This window comes from Hippocampus bargibanti, linkage group LG16 (assembly GCF_051943395.1).
Source record: "Hippocampus bargibanti isolate YZ-2025 linkage group LG16, ASM5194339v1, whole genome shotgun sequence".
NCBI classification, from domain to species: Eukaryota; Metazoa; Chordata; class Actinopteri; order Syngnathiformes; family Syngnathidae; genus Hippocampus; species Hippocampus bargibanti.
In genome coordinates, this window is record NC_142749.1 from 18,184,619 (window position 1) to 18,199,749 (window position 15,131).

Genomic DNA, 15,131 nt, shown 5'->3' on the forward strand with positions numbered 1-15,131 from the left:
GGTGTTTTTAGCGCAAAAAACGACCATGTATAGTAAGGCGTTTTTAGCGCACAAAACGACCATGTATAGTAAGGTGTTTTTCACGCAAAAAACGACCATGTATAGTAAGGCGTTTTTAGCGCAAAAAAACGACCATGTATAGTAAGGCGTTTTTAACGCAAAAAAACGACAATGTATAGTAAGGCGTTTTTAGACGAAAAAAACGACCATGTATAGTAAGGCGTTTTTAGACGAAAAAAACGACCATGTATAGTAAGGCGTTTTTAGCGCAAAAAAACGACCATGTATAGTAAGGCGTTTTTAGCGCACAAAACGACCATGTATAGTAAGGCGTTTTTAGCGCACAAAACGACCATGTATAATAAGGTGTTTTTAGCGCAAAAAACCACCATGTATAGTAAGGCGTTTTTAGCGCACAAAACGACCATGTATAATAAGGTGTTTTTAGCGCAAAAAAAAACGACCATGTATAGTAAGGCGTTTTTAGCGCAAAAGAAACGACCATGTATAGTAAGGCATTTTACGCGCAAAAAACGACCATGTATAGTAAGGCGTTTCTCGCACAAAAAACGACCATGTATAGTAAGGCGTTTTTAGACGAAAAAAACGACCATGTATAGTAAGGCGTTTTTAGACGAAAAAAACGACCATGTATAGTAAGGCGTTTTTAGCGCAAAAAAACGACCATGTATAGTAAGGCGTTTTTAGCGCACAAAACGACCATGTATAGTAAGGCGTTTTTAGCGCACAAAACGACCATGTATAATAAGGTGTTTTTAGCGCAAAAAACCACCATGTATAGTAAGGCGTTTTTAGCGCACAAAACGACCATGTATAATAAGGTGTTTTTAGCGCAAAAAAAACGACCATGTATAGTAAGGCGTTTTTAGCGCAAAAAACGACCATGTATAATAAGGCATTTTTAACGCAAAAAACGACCATGTATAGTAAGGTGTTTTTTTGCACAAAAAAACAACCATGTATAGTAAGGCGTTTCTCACGCAAAAAACGACCATGTATAGTAAGGCGTTGGTCGTTGTTTGCGTTAAAAACGCCTTACTATACATGGTCATTTTTTTGCGCTAAAAACACCTTATTATACATGGTCGTTTTGTGCGCTAAAAAAGCCTTACTATACATGGTCGTTTTTTTTCGTCTAAAAACGCCTTACTATACATTGTCGTTTTTTTGTGTTAAAAATGCCTTACTATACATGGTCATTTTTTTGCGCTAAAAATGCCTTACTATACATGGTCATTTTTTTGCGATAAAAATGCCTTACTATACATGGTCATTTTTTTTTGCAAAAAACGCCTTACTATACATGGTCGTTTTTTTGTGCAAAAAAACGCCTTACTATACATGGTGGTTTTTTTGTGCAAAAAAACGCCTTACTATATATGGTCGTTTTTTGCGTTAAAAACGCCTTACTATACATGGTCATTTTTTGGTGCAAAAAACGCCTTACTACACATGGTCGTTTTTTGCGCTAAAAACGCCTTACTACACATGGTCGTTTTTTGCGCTAAAAACGCCTTACTATACATGGTCGTTTTTTTGCGCTAAAAACGCCTTACTATACATGGTCATTTTTTTGCGCTAAAAACGGCTTACTATACATGATCGTTTTTTGCGTTAAAAATGCCTTACAATACATGGTTTTTTTTGCGCTAAAAACGCCTTACTATACATGGTCATTTTTTGCGCTAAAAACGCCTTACTACACATGGTCGTTTTTTGCGCTAAAAACGCCTTACTATACATGGTCGTTTTTTGCGCTAAAAACGCCTTACAATACATGGTTTTTTTTTGCGATAAAAACGCCTTACTACACATGATCGTTTTTTGCGCTAAAAACGCCTTACAATACATGGTTTTTTTTTGCGCTAAAAACGCCTTACTATACATGGTCGTTTTTTGCGTTAAAAATGCCTTACTATACATGGTTGTTCTTTCCGTCTAAAAACGCCTCACTATCCATGGTGGTTTTTCTTCTGGGTTAAAAACATGAAAAGCCACGCAGCCCAACGGACGAACATTTCAACTCCGCCCACACCGGAATTGAACCTTTGCACCGCGACGTCAACGTCCTAACCACTTTTTTACATTGAAAAATGTAAAGATCAACATGGTTGACTTGTAGTCTTTATATACACGATGGTTACTCTTCAGTTACAGTACAGGTATTATATTTACTGTATGCATTAAGGTATGTGTGCCTATATCATATCATATAATACACACACACAAAACACACACATTTGCTGTAAATACTTGCTTTCAAGGTAAATTGCACGTGTTCACGAGGGGCTTCCGTGTATTGTCCATAGACAACCGACCCCCCAGAATAACTTTTTGTCGTTCCCGCCCACCCCAACACATTATTGCTTACAGAGTGCGAGAGAGAGAGAAGAAAAATACATTTTTTTTGTGTACATAAACACAACGGCAAAAAAAAAACAACGATGATAGCGGCAGTGGGCTAACTCCATTTTGGTGTCATGGCCTCTTTTTGGTAGTTAGTTCCACTTTTGGCAGATAGGGGGCAGCCCGTATGTTGTACTCACCATTTCAACTGAGCCATCAAGGGGGCCGAAGGGGGTTTTGTCAATGCGAGTGGACCCAAAATGGGGGTTCAGTTTCAGTGATTCACCTGAAAAAAGAACAAAAAAATCTCGATGATGTGGTATACAGTGATACCTTGGCTTACGAACTTAATTGGTTCCCAGACAGAGTGTGTAAGGTGAAAAGTGTGTATCCCAAAAATTAATTCCCCATAGGAAACCATTAAAATGAGAATAATCTGTTCCCAGGTTCCCATAAAACATGATTTTCTACTAAATAAGATGTAAAACTACACAAAATATACCTTATTTTATGTATAATAAATGTACAATTGTATTGTATGAAAGAAATAAACTACTGAATAATAAAGTCATTTTATTTACATGTGTGATGGTTGTTGATGGCTTGATGGAATGGGAGGAGGTCGGAGGGAGGGAATTGCTGTTTGGAAGGAGAGTCAGATTCCATAAGGACAGTAATTAAAGAAATAAAGTGGTTTTATTGCCCTTTATGATGGGCGTTTCGCCATCTTGAGGAATGATCCCTTGTAGGTGCTTTCTCTGCCATCATTTTACCTTGTTCCTCATCAATTGTGTTCTGTTTAGCTGGGTTGATAGCTTTTTGTGTTGTAGCTTTCAAGCGTACGGATGGCTTGTGCGGGTTATTTGTGGAGCCTGATTGATGGGATATTTTAACCTTGCAGTCTACACTCTGCCTTTGAACTATCAAAGCTGAAACGAGTCCAAATTTCAGTTTTCCATCCATTTTCTCACTCTCTCTCTGCCGTCTGCCTGTCTCTTTAATGTTTAAAACCCTCCCCCTCACTGCTGCGTTCTTGACCAATCACGTGGCTTTAACCGAAGACTGGGGCGGGGAATAGAGGACCAAAACAGTCGGCTGCCATTTTCTAGTTAGGAGAACGGGCTCGTTCGCCAACGACACATCAGTCATTGTGGCGCTCCGTGCGTATCCCGAAAAACAGTTTGTGTGGCAAGGTTAAATGTTCATCAATTTAAGGTTCGTAATCTGAAAAGTTCGTAAGCTAAGGGGTTCGTAAACCGAGGTATCACTGCACTTTCGCGTTTTCTTTCTTTCGCAAGCAGTCAAAGGTCACGTTGACGAACGACTATCGAAAGTCTCCAGAAAGAAAGCGAAGAAAAATGGCAGGAGGAAGCTCACCGGCAAGATGGCCGTTTGGCATCAGATGGCGCGGGGAAGTCGCGGCGGGGCGGCGGCCTCGGGTTTCCGGATGGCATAAAGGGGCGGCGACGCTAGAGGTTGGCTAAATCCGCAGCGCCGCCTGAGGTCGTTGCACCTGCGGCTTTGCCAGGGGACCCGCCTCGCCCTCGCCCGCGGCGGGTCCGTGAAAGTCAGGCGGGACCTGCGACTCGGGGGGCGTTTCTCCAGGAAGCGCCAGCGGCGCAGGGAAGGGGCGTGGCCTAGCGGCGGCCCCGCCACGCTCAGGCTGGTCCTGTCCGTGAAGGAGTCCGTGCGGTCTTCGTAGGCCAGGTCGGCGGGGGCGGAGCACTGCTGCAGGGGCCAACCGCCGCGGCTTTTCCCCTCGTGTTCGGCGGCGCCGCCTCGCTCCGCCCCGGACGCTTCCTCCTCCTCTTCCTCTTGGGGTCGGTCCTCCGGCTCGGCGGCGGGCTCCTCTTCGGCCTCGGGCTGGCCCCGGTCCCGGTCCTCCTCGGGGTCCGGGGGTCCGCGGGGGTCCCGCAGGAAGACGGCCACCACGGTGATGTTGTCGCTGGAGCCTGCGTCGCGGGCCGAGGCCACTAGCTTGTGCGCCACCATGGCGGTGTCGCCGGCGTTTTCACGCAGGTGGTCGCTCACCACCCGGACCGCCTCGTCCGGACTCACCGTGTCCCAAAAGCCGTCGCAGGCCAGGAGCAGGTAGTCCTCCGAGCCGTCCAGGGGGAAGGCGGCGCGGTCGGCGTCCCCGCAGATGTACGGCTTGTGCTCCGAGTCGCCTGGCGGCGGGGAAAACCTCGTTAGCCTCCGTCCGCCGGGACCCTCGGCACCGGACGGGCCGCTTACCGATGGCCCGGGATACCGATAGACTGCCGTTGACCCGCCAGGTCCCGAACCAGATCACGCAGCCTCCCAGCGCTTCGATCCTCTGCTTCTCGTCCTGACGGACGTTTTGGGAGATAGTAGATGGCACTGAATGAGTCATCTGGCTGGGTACCTAGCTAGAGAGCTATTTGCTATTTATTAGCTGTCTAGCTGGCTATTTAGCTAGCAAGCTATTTGCTGGCTATCTATTAGCTATCTAGCTAGCTATTTGGCTATTTACCTGGCCGGCTGGACAAATAGGTGGCTATCTATTAGCTATCTAGCTAGCTATTTGGCTATTTACCTGGCCGGCTGGACAGATAGCTGGCTATCTATTAGCTATCTAGCTAGCTATTTGGCTATTTACCTGGCCAGCTGGACAGATAGCTGGCTATCTATTAGCTATCTATTAGCAATCTAGCTAGCTATTTGGCTATTTAGCTGGCCGGCTGAATAGAAAGCTGGCTATCTATTAGCTATCTATTAGCTGGCTGGATAGATAGCTGGCTAGCTGTTTGGCTATTTAGCTGGCTATCTATTAGCTATCAATGAGCTATCTCGCTAGCTTTCCATCCATCTATTTGAGTTCCTTGCGGGTCGAGTGAACGGTTTCCGCCACCTCTCTGTCCGGTTTGTGCGCTTTCATCAGCTCCACCACTTCTCCGCCACGGACCAGGATGACCTGCGAGTCTCCAAGCCAGGCGACGTGCAACGTCCGACCGCGCAGGAACGTCACCACGCCCGTCGTGCCGCAACGCAGGTTCTGCGCGCGCGGGTTCCAACTCGTTAGCGGTGAGAAAAAAAAAAAAAAAAACACGTCATCAAGTAATGCGCCGTTACCTCGCGCGAGGCTTTCTTCACAAAATGCTCGTCGGTGATTTTGAAGGCCTGGCGGAGAGCCTCGCCGGGATCTTGGCGGAGGGAATCCTGGCGAGCTAAATTGACGTGGAGATGGTTGGCGGCGTAAATGGCGGCGTCCACCCCGCCGTGTCCGTCAAACACGGCGAAGAAAGCTTGTTCTTCTTGATCCTAAAGACAAACAAAGACATTTAGTCGACACTAAATTTGTAAAAAAAAATATATATATACAAAATTGGGATTTTCATTTTATATATATATATATATATATATATATATATATATATATATATATATATATATATATATATATATATATATATATATATATATATTTTTAATGTTCTCATTTTTTGGGAACATTTTCTAAAATGGCCTTTTTCTTAATTTTTGGTAAGTCTCTAAAAAGGTGATACCTTAATTTTTTAAACATTTTTTTAAAATGGTGATTTACTAAATTTTTGACATTTTTTTTAAATTGTGTTTGTCTTAATTTTTTGAACATTTTCTAAAATGGCGATTTTTTTTTTGAAAATTGTAGAAAATTGTGATTTTTGAAATTTTTGAACATTTTCTAAAATGGCGATTTTCTCAATTTCTAAAAAAAAATCCAAAATGGTCATTTTCTAAATTTGTAGAAATTTTCTAAAATGCAGATTTTCTAACTGTTTTAAAAATTTTTCTAAAATGGCGATTTTCAAAATGTCTAAAAAAATGATCAAAATGGTGAATTTCTAAATTTGTCGAAATTTTCTAAAATGGCATTTTTCTAAATGTCTTGAAAATGTTCTAAAATGGCGTTTTTCCAAAAAAAAATGTAAACGAGCACACGCACTAAAATGTTTTGAAACGACCACGCCCACTATGCCGCGCCCCCTTTGTGGCAAAACGTTTGGCCACGCCTACCTCACCTGAATATTAAAAAGCGTGTTAAAGTCGGGGATAATGATGTGCCTGTCCTCCATCTTGCGCCTCATGTTCTTGATGGCGTGGATGGACGTCTCGTAGTAGGGCTGCGGGCGGCGGCGGTAAGGCAGCTCTTTGCTCCAAGCGCCGCACGTCTCAAAAAGTCGGTTGAAGATGAGCCGCGACAATTTCACCGCCTCGATTTCTGGCAAAATTCCAAAAGGTGGAAAAAAAAAAAAAAAACCAAAACCAAAACATTGTGACACTTCCTCGCTAGCCAATTTCCAAAAGTCCTCGTTTCCGAAGCGAGCGCGTGACACGCTTGCGAACGTCCAGAGGATGACTTTCAAAAGCGCTAACATGCTAACGTGGCGCCAGGCCATCCATCGCCCTTACTTTTCTTTGACATTAAGTGTATTAGCTATCTAGCTATTAGCTGCATAGCTATCTGTTGGCTATCTATTAACTATCTACTAGCTGGCTAACTAGCTTTCTCTCTATTTAGCTTTCTATTGGCTATATGGCTATCTAGGTGGCTAGCAATTAGCAATCTGTTGGCTATCTACTGGCTTTAAATCTATCAGCTATATAGCTATCTGGGTGGCTGGCTATCTAGGTAGCTAGCTATTAGCTGTATAGCTATCTAGCTGGCTAGCTATCTATTACCTAGTTTTCTCTCTATTTAGCTATATGGCTATCTATCTGTTGGCTATCTATTAGCTATCTACTAGCTGCCTGGCTTTCTATCGATTTAGCTATCTATTAGCTATATAGCTATCTGGGTGGCTGGTTATCTGGGTAGCTATCTGTTGGCTATCTAGTGGATGGCTAGCTAGCTTACTATCTATTTACTTCCGGGTTGAGTGAACGCTGCCGCATGCGGCTGCCGCTGCTCACCCACAGAAAAACTGATCCTGTGACTGTAAAGTGACCTTGAGAGTTTTGAAAGGCGCTTACAAATGAACTTGATTATTATTATTATTATTATTATTATTATTTAAATCACAATTTAAACCACTTTTATTTTGAAATTTCACTGTGCAAGGCCAATAATGTGCCCGCAAGCCAAATTCCGAGCAAAAGTGGTGTCCCTCAGAGCTCAATCTTAGAGCCACTTTTTGTTCTATGACAATCTGACAAGGTCAAGATCGGACTTACGAGGTAAAGGTCCGACGCCGTCTTCCCCGCTCTTGATGAGGTGATGGATGGTGAGGTCGCTCTGCAGGATGCTATCCGACGTAGCCCGGGCCAAGGCTGCCGCTAGCGAGCACGGGCAGTTACTGCGGAATTGGAATGAGACAAAGTTCAAATTTGCTCTTGTTGGTTTGAATCAGGTGACAACTTTAGCTAACAAAAAAAATGGTGCTAAAATTTCATTTAAAAGCGCATTTCAAAACTCTCAAGATCACTTTACAATCACAGGATAAGTTTCTCAGTGGGTGAGCAGCGGCAGCCACACCGGCCAGCGTTCACTCAACTCGGAAGTAACTCGGATAGATAGAAAGCTAGATAGCTAATAGATAGCTAACAGATAGCTAGCTAGGCCTTCACTCAACCCGGATGTAACTCAGACAGAAAACTAGCTTGCTAAGAGACAGCTAATAGATAGCTAAGTAACTCGGATAGAAAGCTAGGTAGCTAATAGATAGCTAACAAATAGCTAGCTAGGCGTTCACTCAACCGTAAGTAACTCGGATAGAAAGCAAGCTAGCGAATAGATGGCTAACAGAAAGCTAGCTAGGCCTTCACTCAACCCAGAAGTAACTCAGATAGAAAGCTAGCTCGCTAAGAGACAGCTAATAGATAGCTAAGTAACACGGATGGAAAGCTAGCTAAAGGATAGCTAACAGATAGCTACGTAGGCCTTCACTCAACCCGGAAGTAACTCAGTTAGAAAGTCGAGCCGGTCGTAAGTCGGATGTTCCCTGTATATCCTTCTTATTTTTATTTATTCAATATCTTCCAGCAGCGCCACTTTAATCCGTTTTTACTTTCTCCTCCCACTGCTGTTTTTCAACAACCTTGTCACCGATGCTTTTCGCCGGCTGCGCGTACGCCGATGACTCATGGATGCGGTGGTCTGGTTTTTATTTTTTTGCTCGATTTTACCCTGCAACGGAGCATCGGGGTTGTTGCCACGGCAACAGAGCCTCGTCCTTTGGTCCCGATAACGGCAGAGCGACGTTATTTTTCATTTTCTATGAGATGAGGGCGCTAAAAAAATGACTTGAAGGGGCGGGAGTCCCCCCCGGAAACAGTTAGCCAAGCGCTAGCCCACGCAAAGCGGACACACGTTACGTCATCCCGGCGCTACTCGAGTAGAGCGCTCGGCTCAGAATAGCTCCCATCAAGTCCTCCCCCCCCCCTCTCACACATAACATTATTTTGCTTTGTTTTTTTTGACTTGTTGATTTGACTGGGGGGGGTTGATTTATGACTTTAATACTCGACATGCGAATGCGGATTAATATCTATTAGCAACCTAGCTATCTGGCTACCTAGCTAGCTATCTATTTGCTACCTATTAGCTATGAAGCTGGCTAGCTAGCTATTTAGCAATTTCCTCTATGTTTGCTATCTATTAGCTATGTAGCTAGATGGATACTTAGCTAGCTAGCTATTAGCTATCTGTCTGGCTATCTAGCTGGATAGCTCTTTGCTATCTATTAGCTATCTGGCTGGCTACCTAGCTAGCTAGCTATTTGCTCTGTATTAGTTATATAGCTAGCTAGCTAGCTGTTTGCTGTATATTTGCTCTCTATTAGCTATGTAGCTAGATGGCTACTTAGCTAGCGATCTATTTGCTATCTATTAGTTATCTAGCTGGCTACCGAGCTGGCTAGCCTTTTGCTATCTATTAGCTATCTGGCTGTATACGTAGATAGCTAGCTATTTGCTATGTATTTGATATCTATTAGTTATCTAGCTAGCTATCTATCTAGCTATTTGCTATCTATTAGCTATCTAGCTGGCTAGCTAGCTATTTGCTATATATTTGCTATCTATTAGTTATGTAACTAGATGGCTACTTAGCTAGCTATCTATTTGCTATCTATTAGCTATCTGGCTGGCTACCTAGCTGGCTAGCTATTTGCTATGTATTTGCTATCTATTAGTTATCTAGCTAGCTAGCTATCCATTTGCTATCTGTTTGCTATCTACCTAGCTGGCTATCTAGCTATCTATTAGTTATCTATTAGCTAGCCAGCTAACTTTCTATTTGAGTTATTCCGGGTTGAGTGAACGTCGGCGCTGCTCAAAAAAAACTGATCCTGTGACTGTAAAGTGACCTTGAGAGTTTTGAAAGGCGCTTAGAAATTAAATGGATTATTATTTATGATTAAGGGGAGAGGTTGGGGGAGTGCCCCCCCTCCCCGTCCCCCAGCCGCTTCAAGGGCACGAGCAAAGTATTGCAGGGATTGCTTTGCATTCATGCCACCTGCCAGCCACGTCAAGCATGAGTCACCATTTTGAATTATGAGCGTTTTGAGTGCAATGCGGTCGGGGGGGGGGGGGGGGGGGGGGGGGGGGGGGGGGGGGGGGGGGGGGGTAGAGGGAGGGCCCTGCCTCTTAAAGGGTCTCGGTAGAAAAAAGGAGGACACCGCACACTCCATTTTTTTTTTTTTTTTTAAATGAAGGTCAGCGTGTTGCCCAAAAAATGGGGCCTTCTCTCCAGAGTGGGAATTAATCAAGGCGCCGCCATTAGAAAAAGACCACTTTGCCTTCAGCCCACTTTAGCGCCATACATGAAGAATATGTCAACCATATTGGAAGATTAATGCCAAAAAAATAATCCAATTAATAAATAAAATGACATGTCAGGCCTGCATTCACGCATTTCCCCCCCCCCCATTTTATGTTGGATGCTTAGTAGCTAGCTAGTTGGTTAGCTATCTATTGGCTATTTTGCTGGCTGGCTAGCTATCTATTGGCTGGCTGGCTGGTTAGCTGGCTGTCTATTAGCCGGATAGGAAAGAGATAAGTTTGTTTTGGTGTAACTTTGGTATGTGGTTTAAAAATAGATACCAAAAAAAAATCACCCTCTTGCCACAAGATGGTGCCGGAGCGCAACATGTTGAAATCAAACTGGATTTAAAATAGTGAACCAAATACTACTACTACTACTAATAATAATAATAATAATAATAATACATTTCCTTTATAAGCACCTTTCAAATCTGTCAAGGTCACAGGTTTACAGTCACAGGATCAGCGGTCACTCAACCCAGAAATAAGTCAGATAGAAAGCTAGCTAGCTGATAATAATAATAATAAAAATACATTGTGGCGCAAATGGCTGCCGCTGCTCACCTGCACTAAAAAATCCAGTGACTGTAAAGTGTCCTTGAGAGTTTAGAAATTAAATGTATTATTATTATTATTGGCACCTTTCAAAACTCTCAAAGACATAGCTAATAAATAGCTAGCTAGCAAGCTAGATAGCAAATTGATGTAGCTAGCTAGCTAGCTAGACTACCAAAATGGATAATAATACATTTCATTTATAAACACCTATCAAATCTCTCAAGGTCACTCTACAGTCACAGGATGAGTTTTTCTGTGGGTGAGCAGTGGTAGCCACACGCACTCAACCCAGATATAACTCAGATAGAAAGCTAAAGCTAGCTAGCTAATAGATCGCTACAAGATAGATAACTATGTCTTCACTCAACCCGGAAAGTAAGTCAGAAAGAAAGCTAACTAGCTCATAGACATTATGTTTTATGAATGTAAAATTATGTCCCCGCCCCCATTGTTTTTTGGTGTGCGGGGGGTTGAAAACCTAAATCCACGACTATTTGAAGGCCACGTATTCGTGTGAAACTAGTTCATCTTGAAAAAGGGGGTCATCCATCGCCATCCATGCGAGACGCGCCCCCCCCCCCCCCCCTTGCGGTCAAAACCATCTTTGGCGTTCAAATCCGGATGGTTGCCATGGCAACGCGGTTCCCGGGACCACCGAAAGAGGCTTTCAAATCGCACCAAAGGTCAAACAAAGCTAAGTGAACGTCATGTGTTTGAAGCAAGCATAAAAACCTATATTAGCTCGATGCTAGCATACAATGGGAAACACCATAGACGGGCTAACGAAACGCGGAGGTGGACTAAGTGGCGGCGGTTCGGTGAACGTCACATCCATCAGGCGGCCTCCGCATCCATTGAACCGGCGAACTCTCCCTCTCGCGCGCTACGCTATTATTAGCCGCTCGGCCCGGAGACAAGCTAATGACACGCCGGATGAATCAGCAGACGCGCTAGCCGTTTTCACGCTAATCAAGAAATAAGTCAAATAATAATAATAATAATAAATAATCAAAAGAAGAGAACGGGTGACGCACAGTCAAGTTTACATTGTAGCACATTAGCGACCTATAATTGTTCTTCCCTGGAGGGCGACCGGGCTGTTGCCGTGGCAACGGTCATCAGCCAAAACGCAAGGTTGAGTCAATGCCGACTTCCTTCCGGGACACGCTGCAAATATAAAAAGCGCTGGTCAGACCTCTGGCCATGTTTTTTCCCTTCCATGAGAGGGCAGCATTTGCCTTTTTGTCCATGTTAGCGCTTTAGCTGGCTATCTATCTATTTGCTGTCTATTAGCTGTCTAGCTGGCTCTCTAGCTAGACAGCTAGCCATCATTTAGCTATCTAGCTGGCTAGGTAGCTATCTATTAGCAACTGTATCCTGTGACTGTAAAGTGACCTTGAGAGTTTTGAAAGGTGCTTATAAATGAAATGCATTATTATTATTGTTACTGTATCTATTAGCTTGCTAGCTTTCTATTTATTTGAGTTACTTCCGGGTTGAGTGAACGCTGGCGCGTGTGGCTGCCGCTGCTCACCCACAGAAAAAATGATCCTGTGACTGTAAAGTGACCTTGAGAGTTTTGAAAGGCACTTAGAAATCAAATGTATTATTATGATTATTATATGTATGGATTGCATTGAATGTTGTACATATGCCCCCATTTCAAGCTCAGATAACTCCAGACCCATATAACTTAGGAATTAACTATTTCTTAATGAAAAAAGACAGTCAATGAGTTAAACCTGAACCTTTTTGAGATTAGTTTGATACCAATTCAAAAGGCAACTTGTGAATCAAATGCGCATCGTCAGGAACATAAACAACGACAAAACTATCGGCAATGCATCAAGCGCAAAATAAGGAACAGGAAGTGGACCTCGTCGCCAAAACGAGCCCGGGTTGTCGTCGCCCCAGGCGGAGGAAGCGGAGAGGGTGGAGTCGCGCTTTGGTCAGGAAGGAAATGGCTCGGGCAGCCTTCAACATCGCTTCCGTACAACGTTAAAGCAAAATGCTAACGCGTATAGCCTTCAAGGGGAGGCTGCTAGCGGTTAGCATGTCCATTTGACGGGGGTTCTAGGCTACAAGATTATTAAGATTGGGCTTCAAAGTACCATTTCGGAGGGACTTGAACAGCCTGAGTAGGATTGGTCCGTCCATTTTGCTACGACACCCTCCCAATAACACCGAGACTGCCAAACTACACATTTTCACACGTCCGTTCGACTGACTTTTGGTGTGAATTGGCTCTCACAGAATTTCTCGGTGTTTTCGAAGCATCCCGCGAATCAACTAGCGTCAAATCCGGGTTGTTTTCCATCTTCTGGCTTAAACCATAGCTAGCTTAGCCGCCATCTTCGCTGCGAATCTAATGAGGACAATCGCAGTAGATTAGCTCAAAATCAATGGATGGCTGCGTTTGCATGTTGCAAACCACCCACTTTCATTATTAACTCATTGACTGCCAGACCATGGGCAAAAATAGGTCCAGGCCAGTGCCAGGGTTTTTGTCATTCTCACTTGAATTTCAGGAAACACAGAATATTGAGTTTTAGGACAACATGAATATTCAAATACAGCGTCAGAAACCTTAGACAATCTCCTTTTATCAGAAAAAAATAGGTAATTCCTAAATGATATGGTTCTTGAGTTATATGAGCTTGAAATGGGGCGGATGTACAAAATTCAATTCAATACATATTGATTTCTATAGCGCTTTAACAACAACTGAAGCTGTAACAAAGCGCTAACATGAACAAAAGGCAAATGCCGCCCCCTGGTGGAAGTGAAAAACATTGCCAGAGGCCATGGCCAGCGCTTTATCAACACCCAAGCATGAAAGAAAACAACCCGAACGAATGGCGGGAATGTCGATTCGCGTCACATTTTCAATTACAGGTATTATCCGACTTACGACCAGCTCAACTTACGACCACCCGTACTTACAACCATGACCTCCAGACCGTAGTTTTAAATTTTTAATTCTACGCCTGGCACTGCTACGCGCTAGCAGGCTGGCAACGCGCACGACAATTTTGGCCAGCCAGGCAGCATCTCACGCTCGCGCAGCAATCGACCGTGTGATGGCACCAGAGTTGAGTCATTTAGCTTCCGAGTCTCTATTCAACATTTTGAATGGATTTCGACTTACGACCGTTTCAACTTACGACCATTTGGTCGGAACGGAATTCGGTCGCAAGTCGGATGTTACCTGTATATAAATTCGGGAATGGCAGTGAATGAGTTAACCCTGAACACGCATGCTAGGCAACACCACTGGAGTACCACAGAGCGCCTTCCCAAGCCCACAAGTAGTTTTTTTTTTTAAGGAAGGTTAAATGCACACGTCCATTACGGACTCAAGTGCAGAGCTGGTGCCCTCGATGAGCGCTTGCCTTGCCAGCACAACTATTTTGGGTTTCAAACGAGGCCATCGTCTCATTTTCTCACTTTTTTTTCCCTCTTTGTGCTGCCATTTTCACCAAGTCTGTTCACACACACAAAATCAGTTGAATCCAGTTAGAACTGCACACTAACGACATTATGTAAGAAGAAATGCACCTTGTGCTGCATTTTTGTTTCTGCCGGTGTGGAATTTATCAAAAGGAAGCAAATAACAGAGAAGGTTGTGTTTATTTTTAGCCATGGTCTTCCTCACCCCCTCCTGTGAAATGACGTCGGCATGTTACGCAAAATCGGGGGGGTTCACCTTTGCCCCCCCCCCCCCCCCTTCCTCCTCGTCCTCCTAAGTGGTTCTGCAGCACGGCTGAGAATAAAATAAGCATCTACACGAAGATTTAAATAATATATAGATATTATGCAACTCTTTCGGTGGGGAGGGGACACACCCAGCGCGGTTGGGAGTGAACTACACCCACCCCGAGTCGCCCCCCAAACCCCTCCCCCGGTCGTTTTCCACGGTTTCCCCCTAAAAACAAGCAACGTGTACGTATATCAAGCGATCGAATGTCCACTTAACTATTTGTAGAGGTGCTGCAGACACAAATCGAGGCATTCCCCCTCCACCTCGTCCTCGCACACCAAGTCGGTCAAGGGGCGGGAGGGCGGCGGGTCGCTGTCCTGCAGAGGAGGCTTCATCTCCCGAAGAAAAAGCTCCAGGAAGCGTCGGAAGGTTTTCTCCTCTGCTGCACAGCCGGCCATCATTGCTCATTCCTGGACACGCTCGCACTCGCAGCTCCGCCCGTCGCTTCGCTTCGCTTCGCTCGGCTGGGAACACTGGCGGCGATATTCGGGCCCGAAGACGTGTTTTTTTTTCCGGGGCGAGGGTGGGGTGAAGGGGTGACGGAGGGGGAGACCGCCGGTGCGTGGAACGAAGAGTCGAGAAGGGCGATGACGGCGAAGTGATTTTGGCGATGCGTCGGATTGCCCCCATTCACCGCCGAGTGGGAGCGCGCCGGGCTTGCTGGGATTTCTCGTCGGATAGG

At 44.6% G+C, this 15,131-nt stretch overlaps 1 protein-coding gene across 1 annotated transcript; it reads right to left on the reverse strand.

Annotated features, from left to right (window-relative positions):
* Positions 1 to 2,132: 2,132 nt before the first annotated feature.
* On the reverse strand, positions 2,133 to 15,084 carry LOC148886858 (protein phosphatase 1E-like). Its single transcript, XM_089016446.1, has 8 exons — positions 14,666 to 15,084; positions 7,543 to 7,664; positions 6,390 to 6,589; positions 5,461 to 5,649; positions 5,240 to 5,383; positions 4,603 to 4,696; positions 3,745 to 4,535; positions 2,133 to 2,653 (listed from the first exon to the last, which is right to left on the reverse strand). The coding sequence occupies exons 1-7, from the start codon at positions 14,848 to 14,850 to the stop codon at positions 3,766 to 3,768; spliced, it is 1,704 nt and encodes a 567-aa protein (XP_088872572.1). The 5' UTR covers positions 14,851 to 15,084; the 3' UTR covers positions 2,133 to 2,653; positions 3,745 to 3,765.
* Between the last annotated feature and the right edge of the window lie 47 nt (positions 15,085 to 15,131).

What these genes read in the sequence shown, in the direction of transcription:
- LOC148886858 (XM_089016446.1), bottom strand. Translation starts at nt 14,850, where the DNA reads ATGATGGCCGGCTGTGCAGCAGAGGAGAAAACCTTCCGACGCTTCCTG. An exon ending in ACACGCTTTTTAATATTCAG is followed by an intron (nt 5,650 to 6,389) that starts GTGAGGTAGGCG and finishes GTTTGTCTTTAG; the next exon opens with GATCAAGAAGAACAAGCTTT. An exon ending in CGCACAAACCGGACAGAGAG is followed by an intron (nt 4,697 to 5,239) that starts GTGGCGGAAACC and finishes AACGTCCGTCAG; the next exon opens with GACGAGAAGCAGAGGATCGA.